Below are 22,360 nucleotides of genomic sequence, written 5' to 3'. Positions count from 1 at the left end.
TGAGAAATGACTTTGTAGCACTCATAGATGGTTTTTTCAACAATTGTATCTATGTTTGCAGGGGAACGGAGGGTAGGGGGAGATGATAAACGTGGAACTAGGAAAGTTGGTAAGGTTGTGCAATCATGACAGTGATGAGTGTGCCAGTAACATGACAACAGAGAATGTTAAAAAGAATACTGAACATGCCTCATGAATGTGAAGAAATGCTGTGCTCTATCAAACTGGATTCCTTGTATGTGGTGGGAATCTGATATTTTTCATTAAAATGCACTTCACTGACCGTGTAATAGCTGCTGAAAAGTGTCTCTGTAGATGACAATCACTTGCAAAGGACTGTTACTGATGTCGCTGAGAAAAAGGGACAAACCTGAACATTTGTTTATGTAGCTGCCTGCAGCAGCTTGTTTGGTGTAGAATGAGGTGAGGAAATTAAACTCATTCCTGAACTTATCTGTTGCAATCCTGCTTTCAGTACTGTATTCAAAGATGTGCTCGTATTTTGCAGACATCTGTTACCTATTACTGCATATTTTTCCTAATATGAGGATGTGACTAACATTGCCTTCCAGTGATCTGAATGAATAGTTTTCAGTTGGACAATGTTTTAAGTATCCTTTTTTGGGATCATTGACATGTCCATTCACACACCACAAATGTGAAGTGTTTCAAAATATTCATTTCTACTTATTAAAAAAAAAATTAAAATGTTAGAATTACATTATTTCCACCTAATGCAGGACAGAAGTGCAGTTTGACATTGAGTTGTCTCCTGAAACATCCTCGCTGTGTGCTGGAGCAAGATATGGTTTTGGGTTCAAGTACCAGTCTGGCACACAGTTTCATTCTATTAAGAAACTTCAATTTTTCACTCTGCTGCAGAGTGAATGACTAATTCTAGAATTACTTCCTCTTGCCAACTGGCATAGAGTTACTCCTGTTGCACAGGAGTGCCACTTTTAAGAGCTTCTTTTCTTTCAAAAGGTTTTCAGAATAACTGATGTGATGCCTTTTTACAACTGGAAATGGATTGTCTGTGTTCAGTAGCAGTTTTATCAGTGCCTCAAGACCATTTGCACAACCTGTTTGCTTCATGTGGTCCTCAAGTAGATACGTGCTTAAAGTAGTTTTTGTTTTCTAGAGAATTTAAGCCCTAGTTTTCTAAATTATTTATACAAAAAATTCATGTCCAGTAATTTTGGACCATTCTCAGTATCCTTCTCAACTGTGAACTTATTTTATTCTGGGTGTAAGTTATTTTGAAACGTGCCGAATTTCTCCAGCTCTTATTTCCCATATGTGAAAGGAAGACTCATATAGACAGTTAACATATTTTGATGGTTTATGGAGCTCCATAAAGAGCTTTCTAATCAAAGGTATCCATAAATAATTTTGCAGTCAAGGATGAGAGAGATGCCTCCATTGCCAAACAATCTAAATTGCCTCATAAAAACCTCTCTGCATTACAGATTAGAGTATGAAAGACAATTGAACATTTGTAGTCTGTCATAATTGATATTATGTCACTGTGTTATGCATTTCAAGCTCATTTTATGATAGCTTTGGTTTTATGTATGATTTACTGCACCTGTGTTGGCACTCAGTTAAGTGATATTATTGTCATTTTATGACAGGACACACTGTTTTTCACTATTGTGATGTTATGACAGGACACACTGTTTTTCACTGTTCAGTACACTCAAACATGGAGTAACCTACCTCCAGACTTCCACAGTTACTGCAGACCCAAAATTTACAACTGTTTGTAAATGTCAGTTTCTTGTTCATACTTTCATTTTATGCAGTGATAGTGGGCCTAAACTAACAAGTGTGTCATCAAAATCATGTCACAGACTTCTAATAATTGATCTTTTATTGTATAAACTTCTGAATGGGAATATTAGTGAGAAATGTTGCTGCTTACATGCAATACTATTAAATGTTTGACTGATTCGGAGCATCGTTTAACCAAAATATACTCCATGATGGCAAGTGTAAAAGTATAGTATATAGCTCCATGGAAAAGTCCAAATTTCAATGGTAAAAAGAAAGTGCGTAAATTGTTAGGATGAGATATGAATGTACATCCAGTTTAGAATTATTAAACACTATGCTAAAAGTGGATATAAATAAAATTATGCCTAGGAAATGTAAGATGCTGGTGTAGCAAGAAGACTCAGCCTCCTCAGGAAAGTGGAAAATAGTGGTGAAAGGAAACTGCACTCAAAAAGTAAAAATCAGAAAGCAGTGTAACTTTAACGCATAAAAACTTTTTAAGTGCAAAATGCAGACTGGTTTGTGGAAAATGAATCCCAGAAAGTAAGTAACCCACTGCTCATTGAAACTAGGTCAAACATGGACAATACATTGCCAACTAATGTGTTCAAAATTCAAAAAATAAATACACACACCTTCAGTGCCACAGACATATATTTGAAACATGTGCAACACAAAGACAATATTAGCCAGAGGAGAAGAAGAACTTTAAATCCTATGAGTCCGATAAATGTGAGTAGCAAAAGAATCTGTATGTAAAGGTGACAGTCATGGTCATTAAATCTCTGCTGAGTTGATAGGACAATGTAATTTCAAGGCACATGATTTCATAAAGCCACAGGTCCTATTATGTGAAACAAAAAACCTAGCAAAATTAACCATTGTAGCTAGTTTGAAGAAGGACAATTTTGTTATGTTGCTGAGAGGATGAAATGCTGTCAGAGGAAATGAGACATACAAGGCTACCACAGAAATTAGGAAATGTTTAAATAAAGTAATCCACTTGTAGTCACTGTACCTACCCTGTATCATCCTAATTTACCACCCTTGCCATGTGTGAACCACAAAATTAGTGTTGCAAATATATGTATCACTTCAGTAATGTCAATATTACAGACATAAGTACACTATGTGGTTTAAAAGTATCTGGACATCTGGCTGAAATTGGCTTACAAGTTCATGGTGCCCACCATTGGTAAAGCTGGAATTCAATATGGTGTTGCCCCACCCTTGATGACAGCTTCCACTCTCCCAGGCATATGTTCAATCAGGTGCTGGAAGATTTTTTGGGGAATGGCAGCCCGTTCTTCATGGAGTGCTGCACTGAGGAGAAGTATCAATGTCAGTCAGTGTTCCAAAACATCCCAAAGGTGTTGTATAGGATTTAGGTCAAGACTCTGCGCAGGCCAGTCCATTACAGGGATGTTATTGTCATGTAACTACTTTGCCACAGGTCATGCAATATGAAAAGGTGCTCGATCGTGTTGAAAGATGCAGTCGCCATCCTCGAATTGCTCTTCAACAGTGGGAAGCAAGAAGTTGTTTAAAACATCATCAATGTAGGTCTGTGCTGTGATAGTGTCATGCAAAACAACAAGGGGTGCAAGCCCCCTCCATGAAAAATATGATCACACCACCGCCACCGAATTTTACTGTTGGCACTACACGCGCTGGCAGATGACGTTCACCGGGCATTTGCCATACCCACACTCTGGCATTGGATTGCCACATTGTGCACCATGATTCGTCACCCCACACAACATTTTTCCAGTGTTCAATTGTTCAATGTTTATGCTCCTTACACCAAGCAAGGTTTCGTTTGGCATTTACTGGCAAGATGTGTGGCTTATGAGCAGCTGCTCGACCTTGAAATCCAAGTTTTCTCACCTCCTGGTTAACTGTCATAGTACTTGATTGGATCCTGATGCAGTCTGGAATTCCTGTGTAATGCTCTGGATAGATGTCTGCTTATTCCATATTACAACCCCCTTCAACTGTTGGCGATCTCTGTCAGCCAACAGATGAGGTCGGCCTGTACGCTTTTGTGCTATACATGTCCCTTCATGTTTCCACTTCACTATAACATTGGAAGCAGTGGGCCTAGAGATGTTTAGGGTTGCAAACAGTAAAGTCATCAGCAAGATTCAAATTACCAAGTGGTTTAATTCAACAGACAGAATAGAACAATAAAGTCATCAGACTGACACAAATAACAAAATGGTTTAAAGTGAAAAGGACAGAGGGAAATGAACCGCAGCATTTACAGTGTCTAAGCAGGAGCTACGCACAACAAAGACACCCAAGAAAATTACCATGTGGTAACATTACTTCATGCATTACTGAATACTGACTACAAAATGACAGTAAAATTAAGCTCATTCACAGAATGTACATAAGCAAGTCATTTTGGCCAAGATTTCTCCAAACATAACATTGGGGTTCTGCTATCTTTGTGAAAGATCAAATAAATTTCTACAATATCTATAAACACTATATTGACCCAACTGAAAAAATTTCACACTTGCTACTACTAAACTATCAGAACTTCATTTCATAATTACTAACATGCACAGACCACCTAAGTGGAAACTGTCAGTCCTCATGACCAAACTAAAGGTTCTAAATATGAAGCTAGTGCTTTTTGGTGACTTCAGTGTCGATTTTTCCGAAGAAAGCAGTGCTAGAAATGCTTTGATAAATTTTATTAACACATTCAATATGTTCCCCACAATACACTGCCCATCATAACATACAAATTCCATCATTGACCAAATATTTGTTTCAGACACAAACTACAAATTCACAATCTGAATACTGAACATGTGTCATAGTGATCGTGAAGTGCTCTGCTGTGTATAGAGATGCCAAGAGGTAGTAGCACACGCATAAAATTAGTTGGAAAAACTTTTTCAGAAGATAACATAATTTTCAATTGCTTACTGACTAGGGAAAAGAACAAAGTTGATTGCATGTACATGACTTTTCAGAATACCTTTATTTACTATCTTAATATAGCATTTCCTCTTGAAATAAACACATTAAAATCTAATAACAATAAGCAGTGGATTACTAAAGGAATAAAAATGCCCATCAACAGAAACAGATTTCTGCAGTTTCATTGTAAAAAGTACAAAGTTACCCAAGAATTTTCAAATTATTCTAAAGCCAGCAGAAGAATCTATGGCAGAGTAGCCAGACGCAAAAATTAAATGGAATGACAGTCTGATAAGAAACTCACCAAATAAATTAGATCCAGGTGGGGAGTTATAAAGATGTGAAAAGTTCAATGAATACTTCACATCACTAGCTGAAAATTTCACCCAAGTACATTGAAAGGACTGGTCCTGTATTTGCCAGCAAGTCACTGATCTTGGCTGTCTCTATGTATGATTGTGGAACAAATCCAGATGATATTCTATGTAAAATTAAACTATTAAGCAATAAAATGTCAAGTGGCCTTGATGAAGTGTCTGACTTTACAATTTAAGCACATGTTTACCATGCAGCAAAAGAAAATAGCAAAAGTTTCACTGTTGCTAAAAAAATAAACAACAAACTAGTGATCTGTGTCAAGTTAAGTTCCTTCTCAAAAGTTCTAGAAAAACTTTATGACACTTATAACTTTCATGAATAAATATTCACCTCTTACCATCCACGACATGGCTTTAGAAAGTCTAAATCTATACAAACAACAATTTTTGAATTGTTAGAGTTTGCTTTAAATCACTCAGTCAACATAAATTAGTTGCAACTATTTTCCTCAAACTTTCTAAGGCCTCCAATGTCTTGGACTGTAAAATTCTGCTTCAAAAATTTTAAAGACAAGGAGTAAGAGGTGTAGCACATAGTTGGCTGTGTTCGTATCTAAAAAGCCTCGGGCAGAGAGTATCACTTCAATGTGAGTCCAGAACTGTGAATAAAGAAAGAAACAACCCTTTCCTTTCCAGCGAATTACCAACAAAATATTGTGTACCTTAGAGCTCATTCTTAGAACTGCAACTTTTCTGATTTTATATGGACGATGGAGGTTGAATATAAGAGACTCCAAAAGATTACCCAATTTACATATAGTTTACTGGATCCAGCTCAGAAACCAAAAGACAACACCAGAAGGTTCTGTGAAAATGCTTTCAGAGTGGTTTGGCAAAAATTAACTCACTATAAATACTTGAAAACTGTGTGTGTCAATTTTCATTTACTTATACCATCAAGCTAAATGTCTAGTCAAGTAAGATCAAAAAGTGATACCCTCAAAAATGTAAGTGCAACAAAATTTTGGGGGGTCTCTTGGTCAAAATGGAACATGATATAAAATAATATGTGTAGAAACTCTCATCAGTGTGCTATGGTCTAAGAACATTAAAGTCTACAACAAGCAAAGGAACAGCACTGCAATCATACTATGCACAGTTCCATTCACTGCTCTGACATGAGATCATTTTCTGAGAACACACTACTCATAGCATTAATATTTTTAAAATGCAAAGAAACAGCTCTAAGGAAAATATGCGGCCTTAAAAGGATGCAGTCCTATAAATTTCACTTTACTGAGCTTGGTGTTCTGAATGCTTATTCATCTATGAATCTTATTCACTAGGGACTAACTCTTGAAAACAGGCAAACTGCTACAAAAAGAAAGTATACACAACTACTGTGCCAGAGGGAAATCAGATGAGATGCTGAGAACCATAAGGGTCTAAGGCACATTGTCATTAATTATGAGATTGTAGCATGTGTGAATGCTCCTGATTTTATGGTAAAAAAGCTTTATCTATATATCTGTGGACTCACACTGCATGTATGAATATTCATGAAAAAACGTCTCACAGATTTCTTGTATATTCGGTTTCATAGGGGCCTAAAGCACAGCAGAGCATAATTTTGTTGCTTTGCATTGCCCAGTTGTTATCTGGGGCTGACAATGTAATTTAGTGTCTACATCATGTACATAGTAGCAGTATTTCATAATCAGAGGTTCCTTGGTATTTTTATCTTTACCTCAAGCCACAGAATGTATTTAATGAAAACGAAGATAATGAGGACCATGAAGTGCTGGAATAGGTCATAACTGAGTGTATGGTGCATTTAGTATTTGTTATTTACATTCTGATTCCCATCACTAGACCTATGTCATGAGCCCGTATACAGAAATTTTGTGAATTTATATTACTAATCAATAGAATCCTACATATAAGTGAATGGAAAATCCACGATTGAATAATGACAATATTATGAAAAGGATAGACAGCTAATCACCATATGGTGGAAATGCTGAGTTGCAGACAGGCATTATGAAAAGACTACTAAACATGCAAGATTTTGGTCAGGAGGCTTCCTTCTGAAATAGACAACATACACACACAGATTCACACAACCACAGCTCACGTATGCATGACCACTGTCTCTGGCTGTTGAAGCCAAACTGTGAGCATCTGCACATGATGGGAGAAGCCATCTGGGTGATGGGGGTAAGGTGGAAGCTGTGATGGGGAGGGGGAGGGAGAGCAGGGTATGGGGTGGGGGACGGTGAAGTGCTGTTTGTGGGAGCATACAGGGACAAGGTGAAGAGAGGATAGGGCAGCTAGGTATAGTCGTGAGTTTAGACTGCACCTAGCTGCCCAACTCTTTCTCCACCTCATCTCTGTAAGCTACCACAAACAGCACTTCACACTCCCCCACCCCGTACCCTGTTCTCCATCCTGCTCCCCACCCCAGCCTCCTACTTACCCTCACCACCCAGATGGCTTCTCCCATCATGTGCAGATGCTCACAGTCTGGCACCAGCAGCCAGAGACAGTGGTCATGCATGGTTATAAAACAAGTCAGATTTATGAGACTAATCATTTGTCTAAAAGTTAGGTTTTCCCAAACATCTATTTTTCTCAAACCAGTGTGTTTGCGTTTTTGGGCCTTTATGGTTCTCAGTACCTCAAACACACACCAAGCATTTTCCAAAACAACATCCTATTAAAGAAATATAATTAATATTTGTGTCATATTACACGATAAAATTCCACAGGAAATAAAAATTGCTACATACCCAGTTTTAAATTAAACTAAAAGCATTTCTAATAAAGCACTGCTTTTATCATGTAAAAGAATTTCTGATAAAAATTTAATTTTAAGAATAGATACCTATTTCAATCCACCTGCTAGTCTGCTGATACTATGTGCACTCTAAGGGGGAGAAAAAGCACCATGAAGGAATTATCCAAATGGGATGGAAATCATTAGGTGTGATCTACACATACAGACAAATAAGTGATAACAATTTCAGAAAAAAATGGCCAATTTATTCAAGAGAAAGAGTTTCACACATCAAGCAAGTCAATTACGTGTTGGTCCACCTCTGGCCCTTATACACGTTGTTATTCAGCTTAGCATTAATTGATAGAGTTGTTGGATGTCTTCCTGTGGGTTTTCATGCCAGATTATGTCCAATTGGTGCGTTAGATCGTCAAAATCTCAAGATGGTTGGAGGGCTCTGCCCATAATGCTGCAAACGTTCTCAGTTGGGGAGAGATCTGGTGGCCAAGGTAGGATTTGACAAGCTGCAAGCCAAGCAGTAGAAACTTTCACCATGTGCAGGCAGGCATTATCTTACTGAAACGTCATCCCAGACCAACTTGCCATGAAGGACAACAAAACGGGGCATAGAACTTCGTTGACAAATCACTGTGTTGTAAGTGTACCCTGTATGGCAACAAAAGGCATTGCGCTATGCAAAGAAATGGCATCCCAGAGCATCACAACTGCTTGGTGGGTCATATGGTGAGTGACAGTCAGGTTTGTATCCCACCACTGTCCGAGGCATCTCCAGACACCTCTTTGGCCTGAAATCACATTGACTGGAGTAGAACTGCCTTCAGCAATAAATCCTGCTTGTAACTGAGCCCTGATGACCAGCAAAAAAAATGTTCAAATGTGTCTGAAATCTTATGGGACTTAACTGCTAAGGTCATCAGTCCCTAAGCTTACACACTACTTAACCTAAATTATCCTAAGGACAAACACACACACCCATACCTGAGGGAGGACTCGAACCTCCGCCTGACCTGCAAAGAAATGTCTGTAGATTCTCTGGAGAGCACTTGGGTACCAACCTGATTGTTGCCTGCCATACGGCCTGACAACCAGGAGTGATGGTCTGGGTTGCCATTTCTTTTATAACATAACCTCTTTGGTTGTCATCCACAGCACCCTTACAGCACAGCAGTATGTCAAGAATATTCTATGCCCCATTTTATTGCCCTTCATGGCAAGCCAGCCTGGACTTATATTTCAGGAAAATAATGCACTCCTGCACATAGCGTGAGTTTCTACAGCTTGTCATTGTGTTTGCTAAACTCGCTAAAACCTATGTTGCCCATGAAGGTGGCCAGATCTCTCCCCAATTGGATACATGTAGAGCATTATACATGTAGAGCATTATGGGCAGGGCCTTGCAACGAGCTTGGGATTTTGATGATCTAACATGCCAAATGGACAGTAATTGGCATGATATCCCGTGGGTCGACACTCAACAACTCACTCAGTCAAAGCCAGGCAGAATAACTGCTTGCGTAATGGCCAGTGATGGATGAACACATTATTATTGACTAGCTAAATTTCTGAAGCTTTTTCTCTTCAATAAATCATCTAATTTTTCTGAAATTGTAATCATTTGTATGTCCATCCACGTACATCACACCCACCGATTTCTGTACCATTTGGATAATTCCTTCATGGTGAGTCATTCCTTTCTCTTTCTCTCTCCTCCCTCTCCCACTCTCTCTCTCTCTCTCTCTCTCTCTCTCTCTCTCCCTCTCTCTCTCTCTCTCTCTCTCTCTCTCTCCCTCTCTCTCTCTTTATCTGTCTTAAAGTGTATTACTATAATATTATTTTGATCTGTTCTTCAACAATTACTGATAAACTTAAATTATAAGAACATTTACCTAGTTGCTTTCACTTCTGTTTGCTAATACTAAATATCACTTTACCCTCATTTTGATCTGTCGAATATTGATGTACAATTTGTGCTGTTCAATAAAACTGGACCAATAAAAAATCAGTCAATCAAACAAACAAACCATATCAACATTTCAGAATAGTGGCTTGCATGTTCATGAATTATTAGCTATCTATAAACCCTTAGTGCTGTTTGAGTTTCTGAGAGCCATAAATCATCCTTGATTGTACATCTGCATATACAATCTGCAAACCACCATAAAGTGTGTGGCAGAGAGTATGTCATATTTTATCAGTAATTAGGATTTCTTCCTGTTTCAGTCATGTGTGGAGTGCAGGAAGAATGATTGTTTGAACACCTCCGTGTGTGCTGCAGTTATTCTAATTTTGTACTCACATCCCTTTTTGTGCGATACATAGAGGTCTTCATTTGAAGCCAATTCTTGACACTTTGTTAGTAGACTTCCTTGAGATAGTTTATACACTCCTGGAAATGGAAAAAAGAACACATTGACACCGGTGTGTCAGACCCACCATACTTGCTCCGGACACTGCGAGAGGGCTGTACAAGCAATGATCACACGCACGGCACAGCGGACACACCAGGAACCGCGGTGTTGGCCGTCGAATGGCGCTAGCTGCGCAGCATTTGTGCACCGCCGCCGTCAGTATCAGCCAGTTTGCCGTGGCATACGGAGCTCCATCGCAGTCTTTAACACTGGTAGCATGCCGCGACAGCGTGGACGTGAACCGTATGTGCAGTTGACGGACTTTGAGCGAGGGCGTATAGTGGGCATGCGGGAGGCCGGGTGGACGTACCGCCGAATTGCTCAACACGTGGGGCGTGAGGTCTCCACAGTACATCGATGTTGTCGCCAGTGGTCGGCGGAAGGTGCACGTGCCCGTCGATCTGGGACCGGACCGCAGCGACGCACGGATGCACGCCAAGACCGTAGGATCCTACGCAGTGCCGTAGGGGACCGCACCGCCACTTCCCAGCAAATTAGGGACACTGTTGCTCCTGGGGTATCGGCGAGGACCATTCGCAACCGTCTCCATGAAGCTGGGCTACGGTCCCGCACACCGTTAGGCCGTCTTCCGCTCACGCCCCAACATCGTGCAGCCCGCCTCCAGTGGTGTCGCGACAGGCGTGAATGGAGGGACGAATGGAGACGTGTCGTCTTCAGCGATGAGAGTCGCTTCTGCCTCGGTGCCAATGATGGTCGTATGCGTGTTTGGCGCCGTGCAGGTGAGCGCCACAATCAGGACTGCATACGACCGAGGCACACAGGGCCAACACCCGGCATCATGGTGTGAGGAGCGATCTCCTACACTGGCCGTACACCACTGGTGATCGTCGAGGGGACACTGAATAGTGCACGGTACATCCAAACCGTCATCGAACCCATCGTTCTACCATTCCTAGACCGGCAAGGGAACTTGCTGTTCCAACAGGACAATGCACGTCCGCATGTATCCCGTGCCACCCAACGTGCTCTAGAAGGTGTAAGTCAACTACCCTGGCCAGCAAGATCTCCGGATCTGTCCCGCATTGAGCATGTTTGGGACTGGATGAAGCGTCGTCTCACGCGGTCTGCACGTCCAGCACGAACGCTGGTCCAACTGAGGCGCCAGGTGGAAATGGCATGGCAAGCCGTTCCACAGGACTACATCCAGCATCTCTACGATCGTCTCCATGGGAGAATAGCAGCCTGCATTGCTGCGAAAGGTGGATATACACTGTACTAGTGCCGACATTGTGCATGCTCTGTTGCCTGTGTCTATGTGCCTGTGGTTCTGTCAGTGTGATCATGTGATGTATCTGACCCCAGGAATGTGTCAATAAAGTTTCCCCTTCCTGGGACAATGAATTCACGGTGTTCTTATTTCAATTTCCAGGAGTGTATTTATCTTCAAAAGCCTGCCAGTTCAGTTTCTTCAGCATATCTGTGACACACTCCCATGGGTCAAACAAACCTTTGACCATTCGTGCTGCTCTTCTTTGTATATGTTCAATATCGCCTGTTAATTCTATTTGGTATGTGTCCCACATACTAGAGCAATATTCTAGACTGGGTCACATGAGAGATTTTAAGCAACTCCTTTGCAGACTGACTGCACTTCCCTGTTATTCTACCAATAAACCGAAGTCTACCAACTGCTTCACCCGTGAGTGAGCCTACCCAATAATTCCATTTCATAACCCTACAAAGTGTTATTCCCCTAGGTATTTGTATGAGTTGGCAGAGTCCAGCCGCAACTCATTGATATTGAAGTCATAGTACAACATATTTTTTTTTGTTTTATAGGCACACAGTTTTACATTTCTGAACATTTAAAGCAAATTGCCAATCTTTGCAGCACTTTGGAATTTTATCAACATCTGGCTGATTATATACGCAGCTTCTTTCAGACAACACTTCATTATAAACAACTGCATCATCTGCAAAAAGTTTGACGTTACTATTAATGGTGTCCACAATGTCAATAATATGCAACATGAACAAGAAGCCTCCCAACACACTTCTCTGGGACATGTCCAAAGTTACTACTACATCTGACGATGACTCACCTGCCAAGATAACATGCTACATCCCCCGTACCAAAAATTCCTCAAATCCAGTTGCAAATTTCGCTTCATATCCCAAATGATAAAACTTTTTACAATAAGCACAGGTGTGGTACTAAGTCAAACGCTTTTTGGAAATCAAGAAATACTGCATCTACCTGACCTCCTTGATCCAAATCCTTCAGTATGTTGTGTGAGTTGGGTTTCACATGATTGATGTTTCCAGAATCCATACTTGATGGCATGAAGGAGATCATTCTGTTCAAGATATCTCATTATGTTTGAGCTCAGAATACATTCTAAGATTCTACAACAAATTGGTGGCAAGGATATTGTACATTAGTCTTGTGGATCACTTCTGCTACCCTTCTTGCGGATGGTTGTGGCCTGTCCCTTCTTCTAACTGCTGGGCATGGTTTTTTGCTTGAGGGATCTATGATAGATTATAGTTAGAAGAGGAGTTAATTCAGTTGCAAATTCAGTATAGAATCTGGTGGGGATATCTTCAAGTCATGGACCTTTGTTCAATTTTAACAATTTCAGATGTTCCTCAATTCCACTGATGCTAATGCTGATTTCACTCATCTTTTTAGTGGTAAGAGGATTACATTGGGCAATTGTAATGGGTTTTTCTCAGCAAAGGAACATAATTAAAGAGTTTAGCATTTCAGCCTTTGCTTTGCTGCCCTCAATTTCAATTCCTCTCTCATTCGCTTGGGACTGGACACTAGGTTTGGTGCCACTAACAGCCTTTACACATGACCAGAATTTGTTTGGGTTTTTTGAAAGATTATTTGACAATATTCTGCTGCTGTACTCATTGAAGGTTTTGTGCATTGTTGTCTTTCAGCATTCATTCAGCATCTCTCTATCTATAATCCTTACATAATGCTTTGTTTTACACCTATTATGCAGTAGTCTCTGTTTCAACAATATAAGGGAAAGACAGATTGCTACTTACATAAAGATGAAACATGAAGTTGCAGATAGACACATTATCTTTTGGCCACAGCCTTTGTTAGAAAAGGAAACATGCACATATTCATTCACACAAGCAAGCACACCTTACGCACTCATGACCGCCATCTCCAGCATCCCAGTCCGAAAGCTAATGTGTAAGTTTCTTTTAGTTGTGCCTTTCTGCATCTTAATGTATTAGCTTTAGGGTAAGAAGCAATCTGTCTTTTCCTTACATTGTTAATATTCCTAACTGGAGTTTTCATTGTTTGTAGTCTCTCCTTCTTTAGAAGTTTCTTTACCATGACTGTATACCATGGAGGGTCCCTCCCATTATGAACTGTTCTACTGGGTACATATCTGTCCAGTGCATGGTCAACTTGAGAGGTGGCATGAGCCCCCTCTCATATTTCTATCTTACTCTGAGTAATTCGATTTTACTCTCTAATTGTATGCGGTGAAAAGTTGCTATTCCTTCACACGCGGACTTCCCACGCAGCGTCTCTCGTCACCCGGGTGGTCCGGTGACAGGCGGGTTCTGCTGAACTTGAAAGGGTTAAGCCGACGGGTGTGAGGGAGTTGAGTGGATGCTTTCCAGATGCCGACATTGCCATAAGAATGGGAGCGACATGCCTGCAGGGGTCTGACGGAGCGGCTGGGCTAGAGATTCTGTTACTTTGCAGAAACTTACTGAAAACACTTTCTGGCTGGCTACAAGTGAGGCGTGGGAATGACTTGTGTTCACAGGCAGTCTTGGCAGGCAAATTCCTGTGTTTTCTGTAAAATCATAACTGTGATTGGCTGGCTCAGGGGATAGCTCTGTGACATAGCAAAATCGGCGCAGAAATTGGCGCCAAGTATCTCCATTGGTGGAATAGTAGTGTGTCGGCAATAGAGTGGAATTTTCCACCAGTTTTCGAGTTGCTGATTGTAATGTTTAACCACAGCCACTGTCGTGGGGGTGGGAATGTTCTGTGTTCGGCTTGTACAGGTGCTCTTGAGAGGGTCGGCTCTCGCCTTTCGGTCGTAGTAGGTTAAAAGACAGAGCTCTCGCTGCTCTGGACAGCCTACCTTCCGTTGGCTGTCTAATATACTTTCATTTAATTGTAACTGTTTGACGAAGTTGCTGAAGTTTCGACTTCAACGTAACTTTCTGAGTACAGTTGGCAATTGAGCATTCTGCGTACAAGCGGCCTATGTTTTCCGTCTTGAGCAGTTTTGGCTAAAGTTGACTGTATCGGAGTTACTGTGTGACTTCGCTTGTTAAAATCGCTCACTGTACCATCAGTGCTTGTGTAGTGAGCCTTCTCCGTCTCCCTCTGAGGCGTATTTATGTTGCTAGGAAGTCTTTAGTCTGGAACAACCAGACCAGGAGAATTTGTTTCGGGCTATACTCGCAACATTATCATCACCACGACGGGACGTCGAAGCAACCAACCATCACCTCCAGTACACCAGATCGTGTCCTTGCAGTTAAGAAGACAGCTTGGTAAAGTATGTCCGCAGCACCGGCAGATTAGGGAATTTTGCTCTATGATAAACAGAGCTCAGCAGAGTGCACCTGTTCCCGTCTTTTCTTACGTGATTCTGTCTTGGATGTTCATTGTCTGAGTTCTCACTACTGTAGCAGCAATTAATGTTGGATTGGCTGGGTGTTTCTCTTAAGATTTGAGTTGCAAGGAATTGGCTCCACATACCACCTGGTCATAAACGTCACAAGCTAGTTTATGGACAACTTCGCTTTCACAACATTTATTTGAGTATCCAATTTGGCGTATTGTAAATGTTTCATGTGTTTTGTTTATTATTTTGAGTTTAGTCATAATAAATCAAATTGTTATTTTGTACAGAACTTTCATTCTGTGAATCGGTAAAGCAAGCCTTTCATTTCTCACTACGTTAATGAAACTTTCCTTTATCTAATTAATTTCTATTCAATTAAATTATTGCAGGTGCCGAACTCTTTTCTACTCCACTTGCAGGGTCGATTACAGTCAGCTCGCGTTTCTTCTTCATCCATGTGCAACAGCAAAAGTCGGAGTTAGAAAAGGGGGGGGGGGGGGGGGCGCTTAGAGCATCATTTTCATATGAAGATTCTAGAAGAATTTAGTGTTAAATACACTGCTAGCCCTGGCACCTCGCAAACTATTCTTTTAAACCTGACACATAGTTCTTTTATGTGCTCCTGTCCTATGCTGAAAGTTTCAAGTTCGTCACTGAGCTCTAACACTAGTGATTTTTGATCTACTTTACTGAAAATATATATACTTCTGCTTGCTTTAGTTGTCATTTGTACTTCAGAATCATTGTTTGCCACAACCACATCATGGTGTCTGACACCAGTTTCGATGTGGACATCTTCAAAGAGGTCAGGTCTGTTTGTTGCTATCCAATCCAATATATTTCCATCATGAGTGAGGTTCTGAACTATTTGTTGTAGGTAGTTTACAGAGAAGGCATTTAATAATGTTTCACAGGATGTCTTGTCACACGCACACCAACAAAACTGTAACTTTCCCAGTTGATTGTTGGATGGTTAAAGCCTTCATGCCTAAAACCAGGTCAACTTAATGACACAATTTTGATATACTACCTGTTAGAGTATCATCGTTATCCAATCTGCTTGCAACTTACAGTTGTTGTTGTTGTTGTTGTGGTCTTCAGTCCTGAGACTGGTTTGATGTAGCTCTCCATGCTACTCTATCCTGTGCAAGCTTCTTCATCTCCCAGTACCTACTGCAACCTACATCCTTCAGAATCTGCTTAGTGTATTCATCTCTTGGTCTCCCCCTACGATTTTTACCCTCCACGCAGCCCTCCAATACTAAATTGGTGATCCCTTGATGCCTCAGAACATGTCCTACCAACCGATCCCTTCTTCTGGTTAAGTAGTGCCACAAACTTCTCTTCCCACCAATCCAATTAAATACTTCCTCATTAGTTATGTGATCTACCCATCTAATCTTCAGCATTCTTCTGTAGCACCACATTTCGAAAGCTTCTATTCTCTTCTTGTCCAAACTATTTACCGTCCATGTTTCACTTCCATACATGGCTACACTCCATACAAATACTTTCAGAAATGACTTCCTGATACTTAAATCCATACTCGATGTTAACAAATTTTTCTTCTTCAGAAACGCTTTCCTTGCCATTGCCAGTCTACATTTTATATCCTCTCTACTTCGACCATCATCAGTTATTTTGCTCCCCAAATAGCAAAACTCCTTTACTACTTTAAGTGTCTCATTTCCTAATCTAATTCCCTCAGCATCACCCGACTTAATTAGACTACATTGCATTATCCTCGTTTTGCTTTTGTTGATGTTCATCTTATATCCTCCCTTCAAGACACCATCCATTCCGTTCAACTGCTCTTCCAAGTCCTTTGCTGTCTCTGACAGAATTACAATGTCATCGGCGAACCTCAAAGTTTTTATTTCTTCTCCATGGATTTTAATACCTACTCCGAATTTTTCTTTTGTTTCCTTTACTGCTTGCTCAATATACAGATTGAATAACATCGGGGAGAGGCTACAACCCTGTCTTACTCCCTTCCGCACCGCTGCTTCCCTTTCATGTCCCTCGACTCTTATAACTGCCATCTGGTTTCTGTACAAATTGTAAATAGCCTTTCGCTCCCTGTATTTTACCCCTGCCACCTTTAGAATTTGAAAGAGAGTATTCCAGTCAACATTGTCAAAAGCTTTCTCTAAGTCTACAAATGCTAGAACCCCCCCCCCCCCCCCCCCATGAACCATGGACCTTGCCGTTGGTGGGGAGGCTTGTGTGCCTCAGCAATACAGATAGCCATACCGTAGGTGCAACCACAACGGAGGGATATCTGTTGAGAGGCCAGACAAACGTGTGGTTCCTGAAGAGGGGCAGCAGCCTTTTCAGTAGTTGCAAGGGCAACAGTCTGGATGATTGACTGATCTGGCATTGTAATAATAACCAAAACGGCCTTGCTGTGCTGGTACTGCGAACGGCTGAAAGCAACTTACAGTATTCTCACTAAATAAATAAAACTTTCTGTCTCATGATTTAACCTGCTATTATTGTCCCCTTGCACAAACCAATCCCAGTGCTGTCTATTATAGCCTCATTTATTTATTACTTTTACATGTCTATTTCTTATCATATTGTGCTCACTCTTTTAAATTGACATGATTATCACAAAGATTTTAGTAAGAGTGTCAGATTTTTAGGTACACTGCGCACACTAGTGCCACCCTATATTACGTTGCTGAAAATTCCCTGGAGCATAATGCCGTGACAGCCACGCTTACTTATAGCATTTCTGTTATTAGTTTCTCTTCTCTCAATATTATGTTTTCCAAACTTAGATTCAATTCTGTAGGAAAAAAAAGTGCTCAGACCTTGTCATCACTGCAGCTGTATGATTCTTTGCTCTCATGTCTGTTCTTTTCTTCCTTTATTCATGTAATCATTTTTCCTCTTATCTTCTCATATTTTTATCTGTCCATTAGCTCTCCACCCCTTTGCTTTATTCCTGTGGCTTTTTCTTAGTGTTTTCATCTTCTAATATACTTTAGTTGTTGTTTTTCCTTTTCCTCCTTTGCTTATATTCATGTTCATTTTCATAGATGTGTGAAAGAACTTCTTCTACTTCTAGCAGCAGTTTATCATAAGTTATTGGAATAACAATGTGACAGAAAAAAAATGTGCAGGGCATTTCCAGTTTGAAGAAGACTGTCAGAGAGACACCTGTTGTAGAATTATGGAACACATTTTATGCTTCAATACTTTAATTTTATTGTTTAACAAAATTCTCCACTGTACTGACCAGTAAGAGTTCAATAAACAGCTCTGTTCATCCATCCAGTTAGTAGCAGGTAATGGCAACCACATTTGAGCCATGGTCCTCAGCTGATCAAGGAGTGATACAGGACTGTTAATGTTCACAATAGGGTGGATAATGCCAAAGCTCTCAGGATTTTTATAGATATTGATCTTATATATAGAAAAGTACCCATGCCAGAAAATTGAATCAAAATGTACAAAGATCTACAGAGGATCAGCTCTTGCTCAGAGACTGGCAGTTGATCCTCAACATAAATGAGTATAGTACAATGCTCATATATTGAGGCACAGTATAATGTGTGTGTGTGTGTGGGGGGGGGGGGGGGGTGATAAACTGGAATAATCACACAAAATAGTTGCCTGAAAAGTAGATGCCGTGGTAAAATTCATTGGAAGAATCATAAAGATTATAATCCAGTCATGAAAGAGATAGCTTATGAAACCCTCATTCAACCAATTCTTATTACTTTTTTGTCAGTCTACAACCCATACTAGGTCTTACTTAATATAAAAGATACAAATAAGAATGCCACATTTCACCATGTGTTTGTTCAGAAAGAACTACCTTGAGTGGCAAGCACTACAAGAGAGATAGTGTGTACCATGGAGAGGCTTGCCACTGGAATTCTGGGTGAATACATACTGACCTTATCATCTTCCCAGCAGACAAAGATTCCACCACTGTGTGATGAACTGGAGTTAGTACCTGGCAGAGGGCCCCTTCCCATTGTCTGACAGTTCCACCTACCAGCTCTGCCAGAGTGACTCCATCTCAGAAGTCCAACGTAACCTCCACACCCTGCCAAAATCCTTAGGTCCTTCCCAGAACCTCTCCCCTGAATCCATCGCCCTACTCATCCCAACAACATCCCACACACCCACCTTCTACATGCTCCCCAGAAACCACAAGCCTAACAATCCTGGGCACCCCAATTTGGCTGGTTACAGTGCCCCCACCAAAAGAATATCGAGCCTTGTTCATCAACATATCCAACCAACTGTCCTCCCACATTAAAGATACTAACCACTTCCTGCACCGGCTCTCCACTATCACCACACCCTTACCTCCCAGTTCCCTAATCGACCTCCCTGTACACCAGTAGCCTCAAGCCCATGGCCTTACCATGAGTGGACATTACCTCTCCCAGTGTCTCGCAGATTCCAAACCCACCATTTCATTCCTTGTACACCTTGTTCCTTGTACGTCCAAACCCATAACTACTACATCTTTTTAGGGAAGGTATACAAACAAATTCATGGCACAGCCATGGGCACCCTAATGGCACCCTCCCTTGCCAACCTCTTCACAAGCCACCTAAAGGAAACATTCCTAGCATCCCAAAACCCCAAACCCTTGGTATGGTCCAGGTTTATTGATGACATCTTTATAATCTGGACTGAAGGCCAGGACACCTTATCCTTTTCCCCCCACAATCTCAACACCTTCTCTCTTATCCACTTCACCTGGTCCTCCTCCACCCATCATGCCACCTTCCTAAATGCCAATCTTCTCCTTTCAGATGGCTCCATTCGCACCTTCTTCCTCATCAAACTCGCCAATCACCAATAGTATCTACACTCTGACAGAACCATCTCTTTCACACCAAAAAATCTTTCCCATACAGCCTGGCCACCTGTGGTAGATGCATCTGCAGCAATGAGAACTCCCTTGCCCACTATGCTGAAGGCCTCAAATAGGCATTCACAGACAGGCAGTACTTTCCAGACCTACTTCACAAACAGATCCTGTGTCATATCCTCACATACACCTGATCCTTACATTCATCCCAAGAACCAAGCACAAAGAAGCATCCCTCATACCTGAATGGAATGACTGAACCACATCCTTCATTGGGGCTTTGATTATCTATTATCATGCCGTGAAATGCGGGATATCCTACCAAAGATACTTCCAACCCTTTCCAATGTGGTGTTCTGCTACCTACCTATTCTCCGCAATATCCTAGTCCATCCCTATGCCATTCCCACCCCCAATCCCCTGCCACAGGGATCATAACCCTATGGAAGACCTCCCACCCACTCAGCAACACCTACTCCAGTCCCATCACAGGCTTATCCTACCCCATCAGAGACTGGGCCACCTGTGAAAGCTGCCATGTTATATGCAAGCCCTGCTGCAACCATTGCACAGCATTTTACATTGGAATGACAACCAACCAGCTGTCAACTAGTGGCACAACATACAGCAGAGCACAACACAATGGATGCTTCACAACCCATATGATCTGGATCCTCTGCATCACCAGCAGCTTTTCTGAACTGTGCAGATGGTAGCTAGCCTTGCAGCACATCCTTCACTCCTGTAATCTTATCGACCTAAACGTAAGGTAACTCGCCTCCCCACTCCCCCCCCCCAAATTTTGTGTGTGTGTGTGTGTGTGTGTGTGTACCATCCCCTGCCCCAGTACCCCAGCCCAATTTGTGTTCCCACATCAGCTATTTGTGTGCTGTTATTTTATGCCCAAATCTATGAAATCACATGCCCAGCCTTCTGCCACCTGTCCTCTCTACCTGCACCCCTAGCTAGCCCACAAAAAGATCCCTAATCTCCCACAAGCAACTAGGCACTACCTCCAACAGCCTCCCTGCCTCTTGCTTCTCTCCATCCCTCGCCCCACCCCACACCACCACCTCACCCCAGTACACTCTCCGTGAGCCAGTAAGAGCTAGCATTCGACTCACCACAATATAAGGAAATAGGCATGTGCATGTGAGTGAATGAATGTGTGTGTGTGTGTGTGTGTGTGTGTGTGTGTGTGTGTGTGTGTGTGTGTGTGTGTGTGCGCTTTTTTTCCTATAGCTAGGAAAAGGAACTGCTTTCTGAAAGCTAGCTGAACTCCATATGTCTCTCTATCAACGATGCAGCGCTTCTGCCTTTTGGTGAGTTGTCTCCTTTATTCCCAAATACCAGAACTTTGCACACATTATTACATTTAGAGAAAAGTTAGGCAGCATACCTCATGAAACCACTGTGACAAGAAAACCAGGGAAATTCAAGTTCTTACATAGTTTTTTGGACAATCAGGGAAGTGAGGAAATGACAGTGGTACTAAAGAGTACTGTCCATTACACATTATAAGGTGGTATAGCAATTTCCAACTCCTTCCTCACTCCGTATGTAAGAATCTGAGTGATTTATCTTCCTTCTTCTTTCCTACCCCTTCCCCCACTCTGCCTATTCTAATTTTTTCTTTGTTCTGTCTCTCCTTTATATACCGAAAAAATGGATTTTTTATACTAAAAATCTTACAATTTATCTGCCTAAGTGTGGTGTGTGCATACTAACATTGTGCTAATACTTAATGATTTAGGAGCACAAACAGCTGCTTCTGTACTGCATTTTAGTTTTGTTAACTTTGTGTTTATACTGAGACTTTGTAATTTGAATTTCCTTTATTATCATTAATTGAGTGATATATATAGTAAAAGGAACACTTCATATCACAGATGCACTTAATTAAAGTATGCTTACTTGGAAGGGTGAAGCTAGCACCACTAGCTAATGTGTTGGTTGCACTGGAACTAGAGCAGTTGCTGATGTCACTACCAGCTGCTACAGTCACAACACTGCAATGAGAATGCTGCTGCTGTCCAGAACTAAGATGCTGTTCACTTTTACTAAGCTCTGTTCCTGCTAACAAGCAGGATGTTCCTGTAGCTGCGTTCCCTGGTCCAGGCCAGCTTCCACGACTAGCACTTGACTTTACTAACTTTGGATCACGGGGTGGTAACTGCAGTAAACTACGTTTCAGGCTGCCTCCACCAGCACCACCAACAATACTGGCACCACTGCCACACCCTGTCTCATTGTCACCTCCACCACAGCTGTCTTCTGCACTCCCTGACGAGCGACGTGCAAGTAATGATCTGATGGGGATTCCTGGTGTCACAGCATGAGGTCCGCCACCACGATCCCGAGCGAAAGTCAGTACATCCATGAGCCACCTAGCACCCTTCCATGCAAGATTCAGCTGTCCTTGGTACTCCTGCAGTTGTGCCAATCTGTCTTTAGCTGCTGCTACCTCTGATGATGAGAATGCCTATGAAAACATAAGGAAAATGTCACAATCTGGGTCTAAACCATTTTAAATATTACGCTGCTGTAGGCTGTGAAACAATTATTCTGTAGAAACTGATATAAATAGACTCAGATTAATTTTCTTAGTTCTATTAGGTTACAAAAAGCACCATATATCCATATACAGACTGCAATCAGTAAACAAGGCAAAATTAATTTTCAGAAAGTTATAAAACTTAAGTCTGCTA

At 41.3% G+C, this 22,360-nt stretch overlaps 1 protein-coding gene across 6 annotated transcripts in view; it reads right to left on the bottom strand.

The window, feature by feature from the left end:
- Positions 1 to 22,360, bottom strand: part of LOC126163164 (ankyrin repeat and fibronectin type-III domain-containing protein 1) — a 793,804-nt gene that overhangs the window by 27,486 nt on the left and 743,958 nt on the right. For all 6 annotated transcript variants that reach the window (XM_049920104.1, XM_049920105.1, XM_049920107.1 and 3 more), the window contains one exon: positions 21,567 to 22,134. In XM_049920104.1, the coding sequence (XP_049776061.1) occupies positions 21,567 to 22,134 (568 nt within the window). The remainder of the gene's footprint in view (positions 1 to 21,566; positions 22,135 to 22,360) is intronic.

The sequence above is a fragment of the Schistocerca cancellata genome, chromosome 2 (assembly GCF_023864275.1).
Source record: "Schistocerca cancellata isolate TAMUIC-IGC-003103 chromosome 2, iqSchCanc2.1, whole genome shotgun sequence".
Taxonomy (NCBI): domain Eukaryota; kingdom Metazoa; phylum Arthropoda; class Insecta; order Orthoptera; family Acrididae; genus Schistocerca; species Schistocerca cancellata.
This window is presented reverse-complemented; position numbering and strand designations above follow the sequence as displayed.